The sequence below is a fragment of the Gopherus flavomarginatus genome, chromosome 1 (assembly GCF_025201925.1).
Source record: "Gopherus flavomarginatus isolate rGopFla2 chromosome 1, rGopFla2.mat.asm, whole genome shotgun sequence".
NCBI classification, from domain to species: domain Eukaryota; kingdom Metazoa; phylum Chordata; order Testudines; family Testudinidae; genus Gopherus; species Gopherus flavomarginatus.
Window position 1 is genome coordinate 119383048 of NC_066617.1, and position 14289 is coordinate 119397336.

Consider the following 14289-nt stretch of genomic DNA (forward strand, 5'->3'; position numbering starts at 1 on the left):
GGTTCTAAAATGTGCTCCGGCCAGCCTCCTCCCTTCCCTTAATCCTAGTTTGTCCTTTGTTACCATTTCCTTCACCCCATTTCTCCTCCCAGCACCCTATTTCTAACCAAGAGCAGGAAAGTGCACCTGTTGAAATTCGCTATTTCTACCACTCAATAGAAGGCTGATTTTCAGTCATGTTAAGGCCTCTTTCCACAGCTTTGGCAAAATAATTTCCTGGGCAGGGCACCTTTCCAGCTAGGGGAGAGTTGAAATAAGGGCTTTATACCAACCCTGTTCGTAGCACACAGCATCATGGGCAGGGTTTTTGGTGTGTTGGGGCAGAATGGAGTGGGTGAAGGGCAGGAAGAGGTATATATGTCTGGAGCCCACTGTGCTCCAGCTAGTCTTTGTTTCCCAGGGTGGCTTAAATGCTTTTCTGGCCCATTCATTCTGCCCCAAATGCAGGGATGAAGAAACTTAGAATCAAGGCCTCTCTCTTTAAAATATGCTACCTGCCCCACTGATTGAAGTAGTGCAGCTGCCTCCTGCTGGCAAGTCTTCTTTCTTTACTCCTTTATAGTAGGCATATAGGTAATGGTTGCCTCTTCAACTGCTGTCTGTGTCGTTTACTCTGCCCCTTTGGTTATGATGCCTAGTACTTTGTACCTGGGATGCTTGCTCACTGCTCCTGTTGTGTTTTCTATTCACAGGATCAAAGTGCCGACAGTAGATACAGAACAAAAGAAGAGTGTCCCATACCAAATGCTCTTGCTGTTGGAACAGATGCAGCGTAGCAAACAGAGAGCCGTGTATCCCCATCAACTTGTCCGCTGTCTCACTTTGCACAATTTGAAACGTAAGCAGTAACCAGCCAGCCCCCGTCTGCTGAATAGGGGAAGTCATCAAGCGCTAATAAGCTCAGTGTGTCCTCTGACTCACCTCCTCATGTGTTCTAGGAATTGGAGAAATGGTGGCCAGAGCTATGCTGGCTGCAGCAGCCTGCCCGCTGGGGAAGGGCAGCTGGACTTATTTCCAGATCAGGCGAGACCGACAGCCGTGGAGAGTGACCTCACTTTTGGCCAGGGGCTGCGATGGCTGCACATATTCTATAGGAGCAGAATGTTTTGCTGTAGGTGGAGGCAGGCACTTTGGTTCTAGACAGAGGTGTGAAATGCTTTGGGAGTAGAGGGAGCCAGATTACTGCTTGACATATCAGCATGATCATAGAGGGGAAGCTGCACTCTCTCTCTCTCTTATTCGAAAATAAGGCCATGTCTACACTAGCATGTATGTTGGCAAAACTTTTGTCTCTCAGGGGTATGAAAAAAACCACCCCCTAAGCGACAGAATTTTTGCTGGCATAAGTGCTTGTGTGCTGAGTTCTTTGCTGATGGGAGATGCTCTCCCACCAACATAGCTGCAGCCACTTGTTGAGCTGGTTTTAGTATATCGATGGGAGAGCGCTCTCCTATCGGCACAATGCAACTAGACGAGCGCTCTTACAGCGGTACAGCTTAACAAGACACTGTTAAGAGAGCTACAGTACAGATATACCAGCAAATTCAGACAAGGTATAGGCAGGAAGGTAAGCAGTTGAGTGGGCCTACTTACATCAGAGCTAAATGTGTCCCTTTGAGATTGAGTTGCCTACATTTAGCCTTCTCTGTTCCAATGAAAGAGAGATGGCCCAATAAATCTCATGGAGTTCTACAATGTGGCCCACATTCTCTCTTGTCTTTAATATGGAGGAATGGTGCATAGGCACAATAGACTCTAGCCTACAATGCTCTGTCTGGATCCGGCTGGACTACTAAATCCTGGAACCTGTCAACTCTATGGGTTGTACCTCCATAGTAGAGGCATGGCTGGCTGTAATCTTCTTAGTGGTATGCAAATTAAGGAGCAGATCCTTGTGCAAGAACACAGCCTAAGTATCTGCACTGGGCATTGGGCAGACTTGCAGGGAGATTGAAGGCAAAAACACTGTGCCGCAGGCTGTGGAGCCATTCCACAAAGCTGCCCCTAATGCACAGGTAGCCTCCATGGAACAGGGCTCTGTGCTTCACAGTATGTGTGCACTCTCTGCCTAATTCCTAAATTTTACACCCCCGTTCCAGCTTGAGCAGTGGAGCTAACAGGTTCTACTCCATGGAGAAGGGCACAGGATTTTTCCTTAAGTGTGGTTCTCAGGCATCTTCTCAATGGACTCTTTTAAGCAAGCCCTGCAGAAAACTATCTTCCACGCATCTAGGTTTGTAAATGTGCCATTTGGGCCCAGTGAGAACTCCAACTGTAAGATTCCTGCATTGTACTTGACTCCTTGAGCTGGCAAGGAGTGCTGTGGTAGCAATGTGTTCAGCCCCTGGGTTGGAAGGAGGTGCCTTATATTGTTCTGTAATGAGACGCAGAGATTGTTCAAGAGCAACATTGACTGGACTCCAGGTGAAACTCCACACTTTCCTCAGAGGTCAGACAGATGCTTGGCATGGTAGGAGGTTGTTGAGGCTGGGGAGGACTGCAGATGAGAAAGTAGATGGAAACCTCAGGTCTCTGAGAGGGGCTCCAAGGAATGAAATGTACTGTTTGCAATGCTAATGTTGGTTGTAATGTCTCTGTTTGTCCAGTGTTTGTCCAGTATGATGCTGCTCAACTCTTCCTGAGCCTCTGGAACCTAATTAAGAGTCAGATCACAGACGGGCAGCTGGTAAGTGCTCTGACTGAAAAAAGGAATGTGCCACTGGCACCCTAGAGATTCCACAGCTTTCCCTGTTCACTAACCTTGGTTCTCTGTGAGATTACATTAGTCACCTCCATCCACCTCATCTGGCATGCTGCTACCAAGCAATCCTGCCTCTCACCTCCCAGCCACAAGGAATCTTGCAGTCATGGGCTTTGGCAATTCAAGTCTCAATTAAAATGTATCTGTACATCTTTCAGACCACACCAAGGTGGTAATTCCCTTTGTGGGAGAGACTGCTTGTTAACAGGAAAAAACACATTCCTTTTGCAAAATTGGTTTTGGTTAACTCATGTTTCTTCCTACCTCAAATGTACATAAATATTGTTCACTGCTATCTTTAAACAGCCCCCACCTCTTGCATTAATGTCTGTCAACTGTCTCTAATATTCAGTAATGTTTTACATGTTATCTGGATGGTAGTTCCCCCCATCGGAGGCTCCTAGGCTAACAGTAAACAGTAATGCTGACTTTCCTCCACACCAGTAGCACAGTTTGTTCATGCAGGTTCAATACAAAACTGTACATATAAGTGTCTCACAGTTAAGGCCCTATTGCTACCGTAGCCTATGTAATCTCCCATGGTGTTTATATCAATGGTTCTCATCCTTTCCAGACTAACATACCCCTTTCAAGAGTCTGATTTGTCTTGCGTACCCCCAAGTTTCACCTCACTTAAAAATTATTTGCTTACAAAATCAGACATAAACATACAAAAGTGTCACAGCACACTATTACTGAAAACTTACTTACTGGCTCCTTTTTACCATATAATTATAAAATAAATCAATTGGAATATAAATATTGTACTTACATTTCAGTGTATAGTATATAGAGCAGTATAAGTCATTGTTTGTGTGAAATGTTACTTTGCACTGACTTCACTAGTGCTTTTTATGTAGCCTGTTGTAAAACTAGGCAAATATCTGGATGAGTTGATGTACCCCCTGGAAGACCTTTGTGTACCCCTGGCTGAGAACCACTGATTTATATTGCCCTCATTTAAATGCTGCAAGGTACTCTCTGTCTAGGCAGATGAAAGATCTGGTTTCAAGTCTTAAAGAAGTGACTCTGCATTAAGTGTCCAATACAGCCACTGTCACACCTGCCCAGGGAAAAGCATCAGCTGGGTGGTTCATCTCCATGGGCGGCAGGCTTGTATAATTTTTGGTGGTGCCCAAGTGGATCCGTCCCATCCATAGGATGCCTACCCCTATCTTGTGCTTCAGGGGGACTTGGGGTCCAGGGTGGCCTGGGAGGTTAGCGGGGTCCCTGGTGCCAACAGCAGAGAGCAACCCTCTCTGCCCAGCCTCTTCCCACACCGCCCCCACTCCACCTCTTCCCCGAAGCCCCTGCCCCTGAGCAATGCCGGGAGCTGGCAAGGTTGAGCGGAGTGGGCTGGGGCCAGGTCACTCGCTGCTGCCAATGCCAGGCCCCCCACTAACGCCCCAGGCTGCCCTGGCCCCCATCACTCCCTGAAGCACAAGGTAGGGGTAGGCACCACCATGTTGTGCGACAAAAACTTGACAACATTACTGGATTTAGTGATGGACAATGCGGGCAGGTGGGTATTATGTCATTCAATCATTCAACCCATAAAGTTGCACACATTTTGCCACACTGAAAAAAACCAAAAACAGTAACCTAGCTCATAATAAGAATAATAAATTCAACTCATATAATTAATGAAAAATGTGTGTATACTGTATATGAGATTATATGAGAAATGAAAATGAGCTTGCTTTGGGATTTTACAAGGTACTTATATCATTTAAACACATTTGGTACCTTGAATAATGATAATACTTCTTGCAAATCACATAAATAGGGAACCCATGGTCCTCTTCCCTCAACCCATTGCAAAGGCACAGGTGTTATTGCTGGCTGCCCTAGGGCTGCAGAAAACCATATAGGCAAAACATATGGAAAGAAGAGGATCAATGTATACAGAGGGCTGAAGGAAACTCCCATAGTGCATTAATTAACACTTAATAAATACATCAAAATTAAATACATTACAGAGATAAGAACCTGTAATGACAGACTTCACTTCATGAGAAGCTCCAGAGCAAGAAGACACCGAGGGAGTAATGGTAGGGGCAATCCTAGGGAGACCAAAGGGGCTGGTAGAGGGAGCAGATAGAGAACAAGGGTAGAGGCAGAGTCACCACAGGGTTAACCCAGTCTTCTGCCTCTCCCTTGTGGGTGGAAACACTGATCACTATCACTATAGGAGGGAACAATAGAATGGAATGCCCAGAAGAATGAATGACTTGAGGACAATTTCCTGAAGGGACCCTTACCCTTGCAGAGCTTTTCTGGCTCCAACATTTACATTTCTATACAGGGTGGTTTGGCCCAATGAAATAAAAATCTGCACATCTTCCATGTGTTTTTGGATCAATGGAAAAAAACAGGTTCAATTCATGTGACTTTTAAAATTGCCTATGAAAATATAAATGGACTTCTTGGCAAAAAAATTGTTAAGTTTTCTTACCGGAAAAGTCACAAACTGTCTGGAAAGGAAGAGTAGACTGAATTACTTGCCTCAGTGAAATTAAATATCTAGAGAATTGCTGCGCCTGTGATGATGATGACCAGGGCTTGCTCACCTGTGGCTACCCCTCTCCATGCTGTGGAGGCACAGCCAGGCAGGCTGCCTCTGCAAGCAGGCACCCTGCCTCAGGTGCAGCTCCCGTGGGCCCTGCTGGCTAAAAGACTGGGAGCCTCCCGGCCAATGGAATGGGCTGGGCTTGGGGGCAGAAGGCAAAGGGGGAGATTGAAGGGAGCTTTGGAGGAGGGAAGGCAGTGGGGGAGGGGAGTGGTCTGGCACAAAGAGGGGGGCTCTCTGGAGAGGAGTGACAGGGGCACAGGGGTCATTGGGAGTCTCTCGTGGGGGCAGAGGGTTGTGTGGGTCTCTGTGGGGTAGGGGGCCGTGATGGACGGAGCCAGCCGCAGCCCGGTCTGCTCTGTGGGGGGTGTTGCTATAGTCCCCTCAGGAAGCCCCCTCTGTCTTGTGTATTTTATGCCAGCCCCGGGGTGCCCATCGTTGCTCCTTTCCCCTGCCCATGGCTTCATCTGTCTGTCCTCACAACCCCCAGCTGTATCTGTGTGTCTGTCCCCACAACCCCTGGCTGTGTCCGTGTGTCTGTTTGCCCCCACAATCCCTGGCTGTGTCCTTGTGTCTGTCTGCCTCCAAAACCCCCCGGGCTATGTCTGTGTGTCTGTCTGTCCCCACAACCCCCGGCTGTGTCCGTGTGTCTGTCTGCCCCCACAACCCCCAGCTGTGTCTGTCTGCCCCCACAACCTCCTGGGCTATGTCTGTGTGTCTGTCTGTCCCCATGACCCCTGGCTGTATCTGTCTCTCCCACAACCCCTAGCTGTGTCCGTGTGTCTGTCTGTCCCCATGACCCCTGGCTGTATCTGTCTCTCCCACAACCCCTAGCTGTGTCCGTGTGTCTGTCTGTCCCCATGACCCCTGGCTGTATTTCTCTCTCCCACAACCCCCCGCTGTGTCCGTGTGTCTGTCTGTCCCCATAAACCCCGGCTGTGTCCTTGTGTCTGTCTGTCCCCACAACCCCCCGCTGTGTCCGTGTGTCTGTCTGTCCCCATAACCCCTGGCCCACCGGCTGTGACTGTGTGTCAGTCTGACTCCTGCTGTTCACTCTCTGCCCAGGGCTGAGAGCCGCTGCCTGTGGCTCCCTCCCCCTCTGCTGTGGAGATGTGGCCAGGCAGCTCTGGCACCGCTCCCTGCAGCTCCCATTGGCTGGGATTCCCAGCCAATGGGCTGTGAGCCGGGTCAGTACTGGGGCCTCTCCGGGGATGGGGGAGCTGCCACTGAGGTGAGAGTGCCCCACATTGCCAATCCCTGGCGCGGGGACCCCCTAAGCACGGGGCGTGGGGCCCAAACATTGGTGGAGCTGGGCCCACCTTCAGGAATTCTGGTGGAGCATGGGCACCACGGGCCCATATAACTCGCCACTTATGTTCATATCCATTTCTTGTTCTTTTCTACTCTTCAGGCTGACAGGTTGACCATGCTGTACACTATCAGGGTGCAGGAGTATCTGGTTTGTCAGAAGTGCTCCTTTGAAACAAAGAGGGACAGCAACATGTTAACCCTCCCACTCCCAATGTTTAATTCCTGTTCTCAGCGACTGAAGACACTGGTAGGTTCAACACTCCAACACTCCGCACTTAATAGGAAGGAAGAGTCCACTCCGTAAGGCACAGGCGTCAACTTCCGGTGCCTCTCCTCCTAGGGGCTGTAGCCAGTGTCTGTGCAAGGGATACTGACCCTTCAAGTGATGTAAAACTCTGTTTATCCCAGGTGGATTTACAGGTGGAAGATTAAGCTCTTGAGGCTCCTTTCTGAAAAGCGTAGGGGAAAATTCTGGTGTCCTGGCTAGGATTCCCCTCTCTGGGTAAAACACCTCCTCTAAAAGCTCTCTGTGCTTATCAGAACTTAGATGCAGAAATACTGCAATTGCCTACAGAGTCCTTGTACTATTAATACTGCAGTACAGTGTTTAGTGATGCTCAGATGCTACAGTGACGAGGGGGTCGTATAAAACGTTTAGATAGATAGATGCTATGTTGTTCAATGATATTTGGATTCAAAGGGCCTGATTCTCATTTACACTAAGGCTCCTTTGCACTTCTGTAGCAGTGTGCATTTAAGGGATCTTAAAGAGGTTGTAAATTACATTTACACTTCAACACCTTTTTCCTGAATCAACAGTCCTCCTTATCTCTTCAAATGGTGCAGTTGTCCCAGGGACCAAAGAAAGGGGGGACACCAGTTGAGATGAATCCAAAGATTTGCTTCTTAAAACAGGAATTTTGGTAGGAGTTCTGATACAGCAGAATCACAACATACATGTGTGTGTGTGTGTGTGTGCGCATAGCCCCTTGTGGGCTAGGAGGGGTAGTAGCAGGACTTGAGCTGCACCGGAATACTCCAGAATGCCATTCCAGCATGCCGGAAGGGTGTTCCCATACTATTTCTTTAAAGACTCCAACACTGGATGGTAGGTAAAGTGGGGATTATGAGCATTTTGCCACTGACTTCAGAGGGATCGTGATGAAGCCGTAGGGCGAAGGGGAAGATTTAGAAGGCCAAGATTTTCAAAAGTGAGTAGTGATTTTGTGCCCCTCAGTTTCTGGGAACCCAACTTGAGAGTCCTGAAAGGCACCTGATTTTCAGAGGATGAGTGCTCAGCACTTTCCCAAAATCAGCCCCCTTTGAGGCTTCTCCAACTGGGCCCACAAAAATGAAGGCATCCAAAACCACTAATCATTTTTTAAAATGTAGGCCAAAATGTCCACAAATGCAGTTTCATGCTCTTAGGCCATGGCTACACTGGCGCTTTACAGTGCTGCAACTTTCGCGCTCAGGTGTGTGAAAAAACACCCCCCTGAGCGCTGCAAGATACAGCGCTGTAAAGCCTCAGTGTAATCAGTGCCGCAGCGCTGGGAGCGCGGCTCCCAGCGCTGCAAGCTACACCCGTAAGGGATGTGGTTTATGTGCAGCGCTGGGAGAGCTCTCTCCCAGCTCTGGCGCTCTGACCACACTCACACTTCAAAGTGCTGCTGCGGCAGCGCTTTGAAATGTCAAGTGTAGCCATACCCTTAGTGTAGGGTTGCACATTCCATTGTGCTTGACCCACAGCCTTTCTAACAGAACACTCCTTAAACAATGTGCTGGCGTCTGTAAGAACAATGTTTTGCTTAAGTTACGCCCTTCGTTCCTCTGCTGGAAAAGAAAATGAAACCAGGTTGTTGGGATTTGAACTAAACAGAAAGCGTAACTGGAGCTCTGTCTTGGCCTGTGTAGACTAGGAGACTTTTTTTTTTTTTTAAATGAAGTAAGGTAACTTGATGTGGCTAATATGACTTGAAACACCACCTAACACCGTACACACAGTTTAACTCTTTAAAATTGTGTTAGCTTGTAACCTAAGAGGGAGTCTAAAATTACAGTACAACAATATGACAAATAGAGGGAAGCAGGAGAGGCAAAAATTAAACTTTTAATGCGAAAAAGAAGCAAAGGGGGAAAAAAGCCTTTAAAACCAGCCAACATGCCTTTTGGGTCTCCTTTATTCACAATAAAGCAACAACAAAACCAATTGATTTTCCTTTGCTAGACACCTGAAATACAATACCTTCTGAAGGTTTGCCTTGAAACTGCAGCCTTTGAAATGAAGCAGAAATAGACATGTAACTTCTCAGAAGAGTTCTATTTGGCTGATAGAATTCTTCTCTGTGTTTCTAGGAGGATTCCCTGTGTTGCTTTTTCCAGCCTGAACTGCTGACTGACAACAACATGTGTCTCTGTGAACAGTGTGAAAGGAAAACACCATGTCTGCAAGTAAGTGAGTGTTTCCCTAATTCTGCCTAGACATGGAATTGCCATTGGGGTGGGAGTGCTGTCACTGCAGGCGTATAGCAGTGCAGTGAGGCTTAATTGGCAAGACAAGTTATATTAATGTTGCCAAAATAAAAGAGAAAGACCCCTCAAATATCTGTCAGGATGAGTATAACCCATCCAAGTTAGGATAGTACCACCCAAAGTCTCCTTTGCAGGCCATTGCCCAATAGGGACATTCCCTATCTCTCACCCATCCTGCATTTTGTAGGAAAGCCACACTATTCTTGCCAGCATCCCACCATACTGCACTGGGCAATTCCCATGCCTGCCTGTGCCTGCTGTGATCCCTCTAACAGATACTCTCCTCCATCCCCTCCTGTGTCCTTGTGTAATAGGCAGAGGGAGCAGATACATGAATAGTACATGCTTCAGGGTAAGGATAGTAGACAGAAAGCGAAGTAATGCACAAAATGACACCTTAAGGCTGAGCCTCTGAATCACACCAAAGATGAGAAACTTGGTGATCATGGCTCCATTATGTGTATGCATAATCCAATGTGTGTGTGTGCGCGCGCCCCCAAACAACTGTGCCTGTATTTCTGACCTACAGCTCTTCATGCTGTTCCAGTTCTAGGAATAAAATGTGGACAAGTGCCTTATATATATGCCTGAAGCTGAACTGTGGTCTTCTAAAGTGACAGGTTGGGGGAATTAATCCACTGTTCCACTAACCATTCTCCACCCTAATTGCAGTCACACTGATCTCAGCATCTTCATCCATTCTTGATTCTTTAGTTTTCAGTTCAAGTGTTTATTGCTTTGCAGGGCATGAGGCTAGCATGTCTGCCACACACCCTTACCCTTCACCTAAAGCGCTTCTACTACAGGAAATCTTCCTGGACTCAGAAGATTAGCTACTGTCTGCCTTTTCCACAAAGCCTTGATTTCAACCAGATCCTGACACAAGAGCAATGTCACCCAGATGCCAAAGAGAAGGTGAGACATTCTCATCCGTTGCACTTCAGGGAAGCAGATTTCCTTCTCTTCTATTCACTCAGTTCTCACAGGAAGAGACTTGCAGGTCAAACAGACATTACCCTCAATGTTCTCCATCTTTCTAATAGAGTTATGCCCTGGGCTTTAGCTATACCTGATGGTGTTCTACACCTGTGATTTTAACCCTTTGCACTATGCAACTTTTGTGCTTAGACTTTGCTAAACCAGCAAACCAAGACAGTTGCTACCAGGGCCATCTACCACACCGACCTGACTCAGAAACTTATACCTTCCTTTTTCTGAGACCAGGTTGCACGGCTGTCTCAGTACTGCCTTGTTTCCAGCTTGCTACAGAAAAAATCAAGGCACACTCCCCTTATGTCTTATTTAATCACAATGGTGTCTGAGAAACAAATCCTGCCTTGGCCTGCATCCCGCTCCCCAACTTTATCAGTACTGAAGCCTCAATGAGCAGCAGAGCTGATGTTTCACTGTGTGGGAGGCCAGGGTTTGAGGCATCCACTCACAGCAACCTGTACACTGGTGCATGCCATGGAACTGTGTTTAGCAGGGATCCATCTATGCCACTGTAGGAGGGTTTCATCTCAACAGGACAGGGACAGAGCTGGTGGATATATGTGTCTATGTGGAGCTGCTGGTCAAACTTCCTGCACCCCTCAAGTCATGAGGGAACAGCAAGGCCTTGAGGTTGCAGTCCTAGCTGCTGACCGGTTTTGTTGCTGTTCCATAGTTTGGTTTGGAAAGGAAAGTTTCCTTTCTCCCCACCACCTAGTCTCCAGGATACTTCCTTGCTCACAACCGTTTTTTTCAGATTGTGTGGAGGAACCAGGATTTGGCTGTAAGCACAACAGGAAAATCTAATCGAGTTGGTGGTATTTATGAAGCATTTAGAGCCTTGGTATCCAGGTGCCTGTTTGGGAGAACTGAATAGTTAGGAAGAATACCCGTTACACAAATCTGAAGAAAATGATCTTTATCATGCAGACAGGGCCATCATCGTCTTATCGCCTTACTTGACCGGGGAGAATATTTCACCTTCTCCTGAAGGAAATGGACTTCTGTTATGGGTGTTTGTCTCTGCTCATCAGCCAGAATTCGGTCTCAGCTGCCTTGACAGTATCTCTTTGTGGCTCATTTTAGGCAGACTGGCAGTATGATCTGTTTGGTGTTGTTGCTCACTCCGGATTAGCCAGCTTTGGTCACTATTGCGCCTACATTCGGAGTCTCACAGAAGGCAAATGGTACTGCTTCAATGATTCCAGTGTCTGTCAGGTGAGGAAACCAGACCCACAACTCTTCTGTTTTCTCTGCTGTGCATTCTTTTGATCTCTAGCTATGCCTACAAAAAAAAAGCACCTCTAACTCAAATTGATGTGTGTGACTGGACTGGTGCTGAGATCATTTCTCCATCCCATTCCCTTATGCTACAAATGTTGGTGGATGATTTGGTGCCAGTGAAGAAGAGGGACCAGCCACAAGAAGTGTCATGCTTTCCTCTGAGCTACTGCAGAGAATTCTTTCCCAGGGGTCTGGCTGTTGAGTCTTGCCCACATTCTCAGGGTCTAACTCAGGGGTCTCAAACACGCGTCCCGCAGGGTTATTTTCTGTGGTCTGCAAGCTCCTCGTGCCCCCCCGCCCACTGCCCTCCCCCAGCGTTTACCTAGAGCGGCTCTGGCCTGACGTGCACCAGTCAGGGCAGGGTCCCTGCCTGCCTGCCTGCCTGCCTGCCTGCCCTGTCCCCACGCTGCTCCGGGAAGCGGCTGGAACCTGGAGAAGGAGGGGCACAGGGGTGTGTGTGGTTGTTGCTTCAGGCACCGCCCCCAGCAGTTCCCATTGGTCGTGGTTCCCTGTTCCCAGCCAATGGGAGCTGCTGGGGGTGGTGCTTGAAGCAACAGCCACACACACCCCTGCACCCTCCTTCCCCAGGTTCCAGCAGCTTCCTGGAGCAGTGCGGGGGCAGGGCAGGCAGGAAGCCTGCCCTGCCCCTGGTGTGTGTCGGGCCGGGGCCCACCCCCTAACTCCTCCTGCAGCTGAACCTCCTGCTGCACCCATCTGGCACCCTGACCCCCTGCCCTGAATCCCCTGTGGCATCCTGCACCCCTCCTGCACCCCAACCCCCTGCCACACCCTGCACCCTGACCCCCTGCCTCACCCCTGCTGCACCCCAACTCCCTGCCCTGAGCCTCTACCACACCCCACATCCCTCCTTCACCCCCTGGGGGCAGGGAGGGGGTGGAGTTGCGGTGGGGATTTCAGGGAAGGGCTTGGAATGAGGGTAGGGAAGGGGTGGGGAGATGTTATACTAATTACATTAGACCAGTAAAAACCAGCAAGATCTTATTAAAGGGGACAAGACAAAGATGCCACATTTATTATAACAATTTGATTTATGACTAATAACTAATATCTTAATTCTTATACACACACACACACACACACACACACACACACACACACACACACACACACACACACACACACACACATTATACCTAATACCTACACACACACACACACACACACACACACACACATTCATCAGGTGTTCTGCAGCTGCTGCATAGTTACCAGTCCTGAAGATAGCTTAAGTTCATAGCTTGATTTTGCAGCTTGGGTTCGTAGCTTGTGGAAGCTAACTGGCCAGGAAAGCCGGGCACAAGGCTGAGCTGGATCTCTGTTGGGCAGGCACCGATGTTCTTCCATGTTGGCAGCAGAATGTTACCCAGAGTCTCTCATCTCACCCTTCTTTTTTATAGGCTTTTAGTTTGGATTCAAAGTCTGTAGGTCTTGCTGTGTCACGCTGCCTCTGGGTTTAGACTGATCACCCATCAATTGCAGGCATGACTTTCAGCCTTGAACCTGGCTTTGATCTTCCTTCGGTTGTTCTGTTGTCCTTTTCTTTTTAGGGTGGATGCTTCTTACTTTGTTTAGGGCTGTTGTCTAGGTCTTCAGCCGTTGGTATTTGAACTTTATCTCATCAGGACAGGCTGGGGCTGGAGGTTGATTCCGTCATTCATACATACCTCATTCACACATCTAAACTAAACTAATAAGATTACAGCAGGGTTTGCAAAAATGAAGGTTGGAGGAAGCTTTTACAAAATGGAGTGAGTGTTTTAAAATGGGGTTTGAATTACAATATGGCAAACAGTGAACAGAAGTTACAATGTAGGCAAGTGTAGTGAATGGTGAACAGAAGTTACATTAACAATTAAAAACAATTTCATTTATCAATTCTACAAAGAGGTGGGGCAGGGGCGAGGCCTCATGGAAGGTGTGGAGTGGGGGCAGGGCTGAGGGCAGCGAGGGGGAGGTGTCAGTAAATGCGGCTCTCGGGCCAATATACTAGTCCTCATGTGGCCCTCGTGGTCATTTGAGTTTGAGACCCCTGGTTTAACTGATTTCCATATTAGGGGTTGGGCAGGAATCCCCTCCCTCCCCTCAAGTCAGATTGGCAGAGCCCCTGGGTTTTTTCTCCTTCCTCTGCAGCATGGGGCACAGGCCACTGGATGGTTTGAATTAGAGTAAATGATGGATTCTCTGTAACTTGAAGCCTTTAAACATGATTTGAGGACTTCAGTAACTGAACCAGTGGTTATGGGTCTATTATAGGAGTGGGGAGATGAGGTTCTGTGACCTGCAATGTACAGGAGGTCAGACTAATGATCACAATTGTCCTGTCTGACCTTAAATTGGAGAGTCTATGATGTGTCTAACCAGCATTCGAGAGTTCTTACCAGCACTCTATGTATTTTTGATTCACTGCAGGTATTGTGGGATGATGTCAAATGTACCTATGGAAATTCACATACCCACTGGTAAGGGGGTGTATCTTTATTTTATCTGATGCTGCTCTGGAGTAAGGAATGGGGTTGGTGGTATGGAAAACAATCTGAATTGTCTTTGTCTGAGGACACAACATCTCACATTATGGCCATGTTAATACACTATTACTTGGCTGTAGTAATACTGGACAGCTATAACTGTGTGAGCAAAAGCCATCTTTCATTGTTCACCCCGCATTACGGCCCAACCCATAAAGAGAGTGAGGCGCTAAACACTTGAGGACCCTGTCAATCAGAGTCTCTCTTGCTCCTCCCTCTGCACTGATAAATCATAAGAGAGCAAAAGGTTAAGCAAATCCATCCTGCCAATATAGCACCTTTACTCAGTCACCGTT

At 47.9% G+C, this 14289-nt stretch overlaps 1 protein-coding gene across 2 annotated transcripts in view; it reads left to right on the forward strand.

Moving 5' to 3' along the window:
• The window catches only part of USP18 (ubiquitin specific peptidase 18), a 30939-nt gene that overhangs the window by 12923 nt on the left and 3727 nt on the right, over positions 1-14289 (forward strand). Inside the window, exons 4-10 of one of the 2 annotated variants that reach the window (XM_050967859.1) lie at positions 693-838; positions 2607-2686; positions 6742-6888; positions 8997-9092; positions 9918-10088; positions 11250-11381; positions 13878-13927. In XM_050967859.1, the coding sequence (XP_050823816.1) occupies positions 693-838; positions 2607-2686; positions 6742-6888; positions 8997-9092; positions 9918-10088; positions 11250-11381; positions 13878-13927 (822 nt within the window). The remainder of the gene's footprint in view (positions 1-692; positions 839-2606; positions 2687-6741; positions 6889-8996; positions 9093-9917; positions 10089-11249; positions 11382-13877; positions 13928-14289) is intronic. The other variant, XM_050967870.1, reaches the window with a different exon arrangement.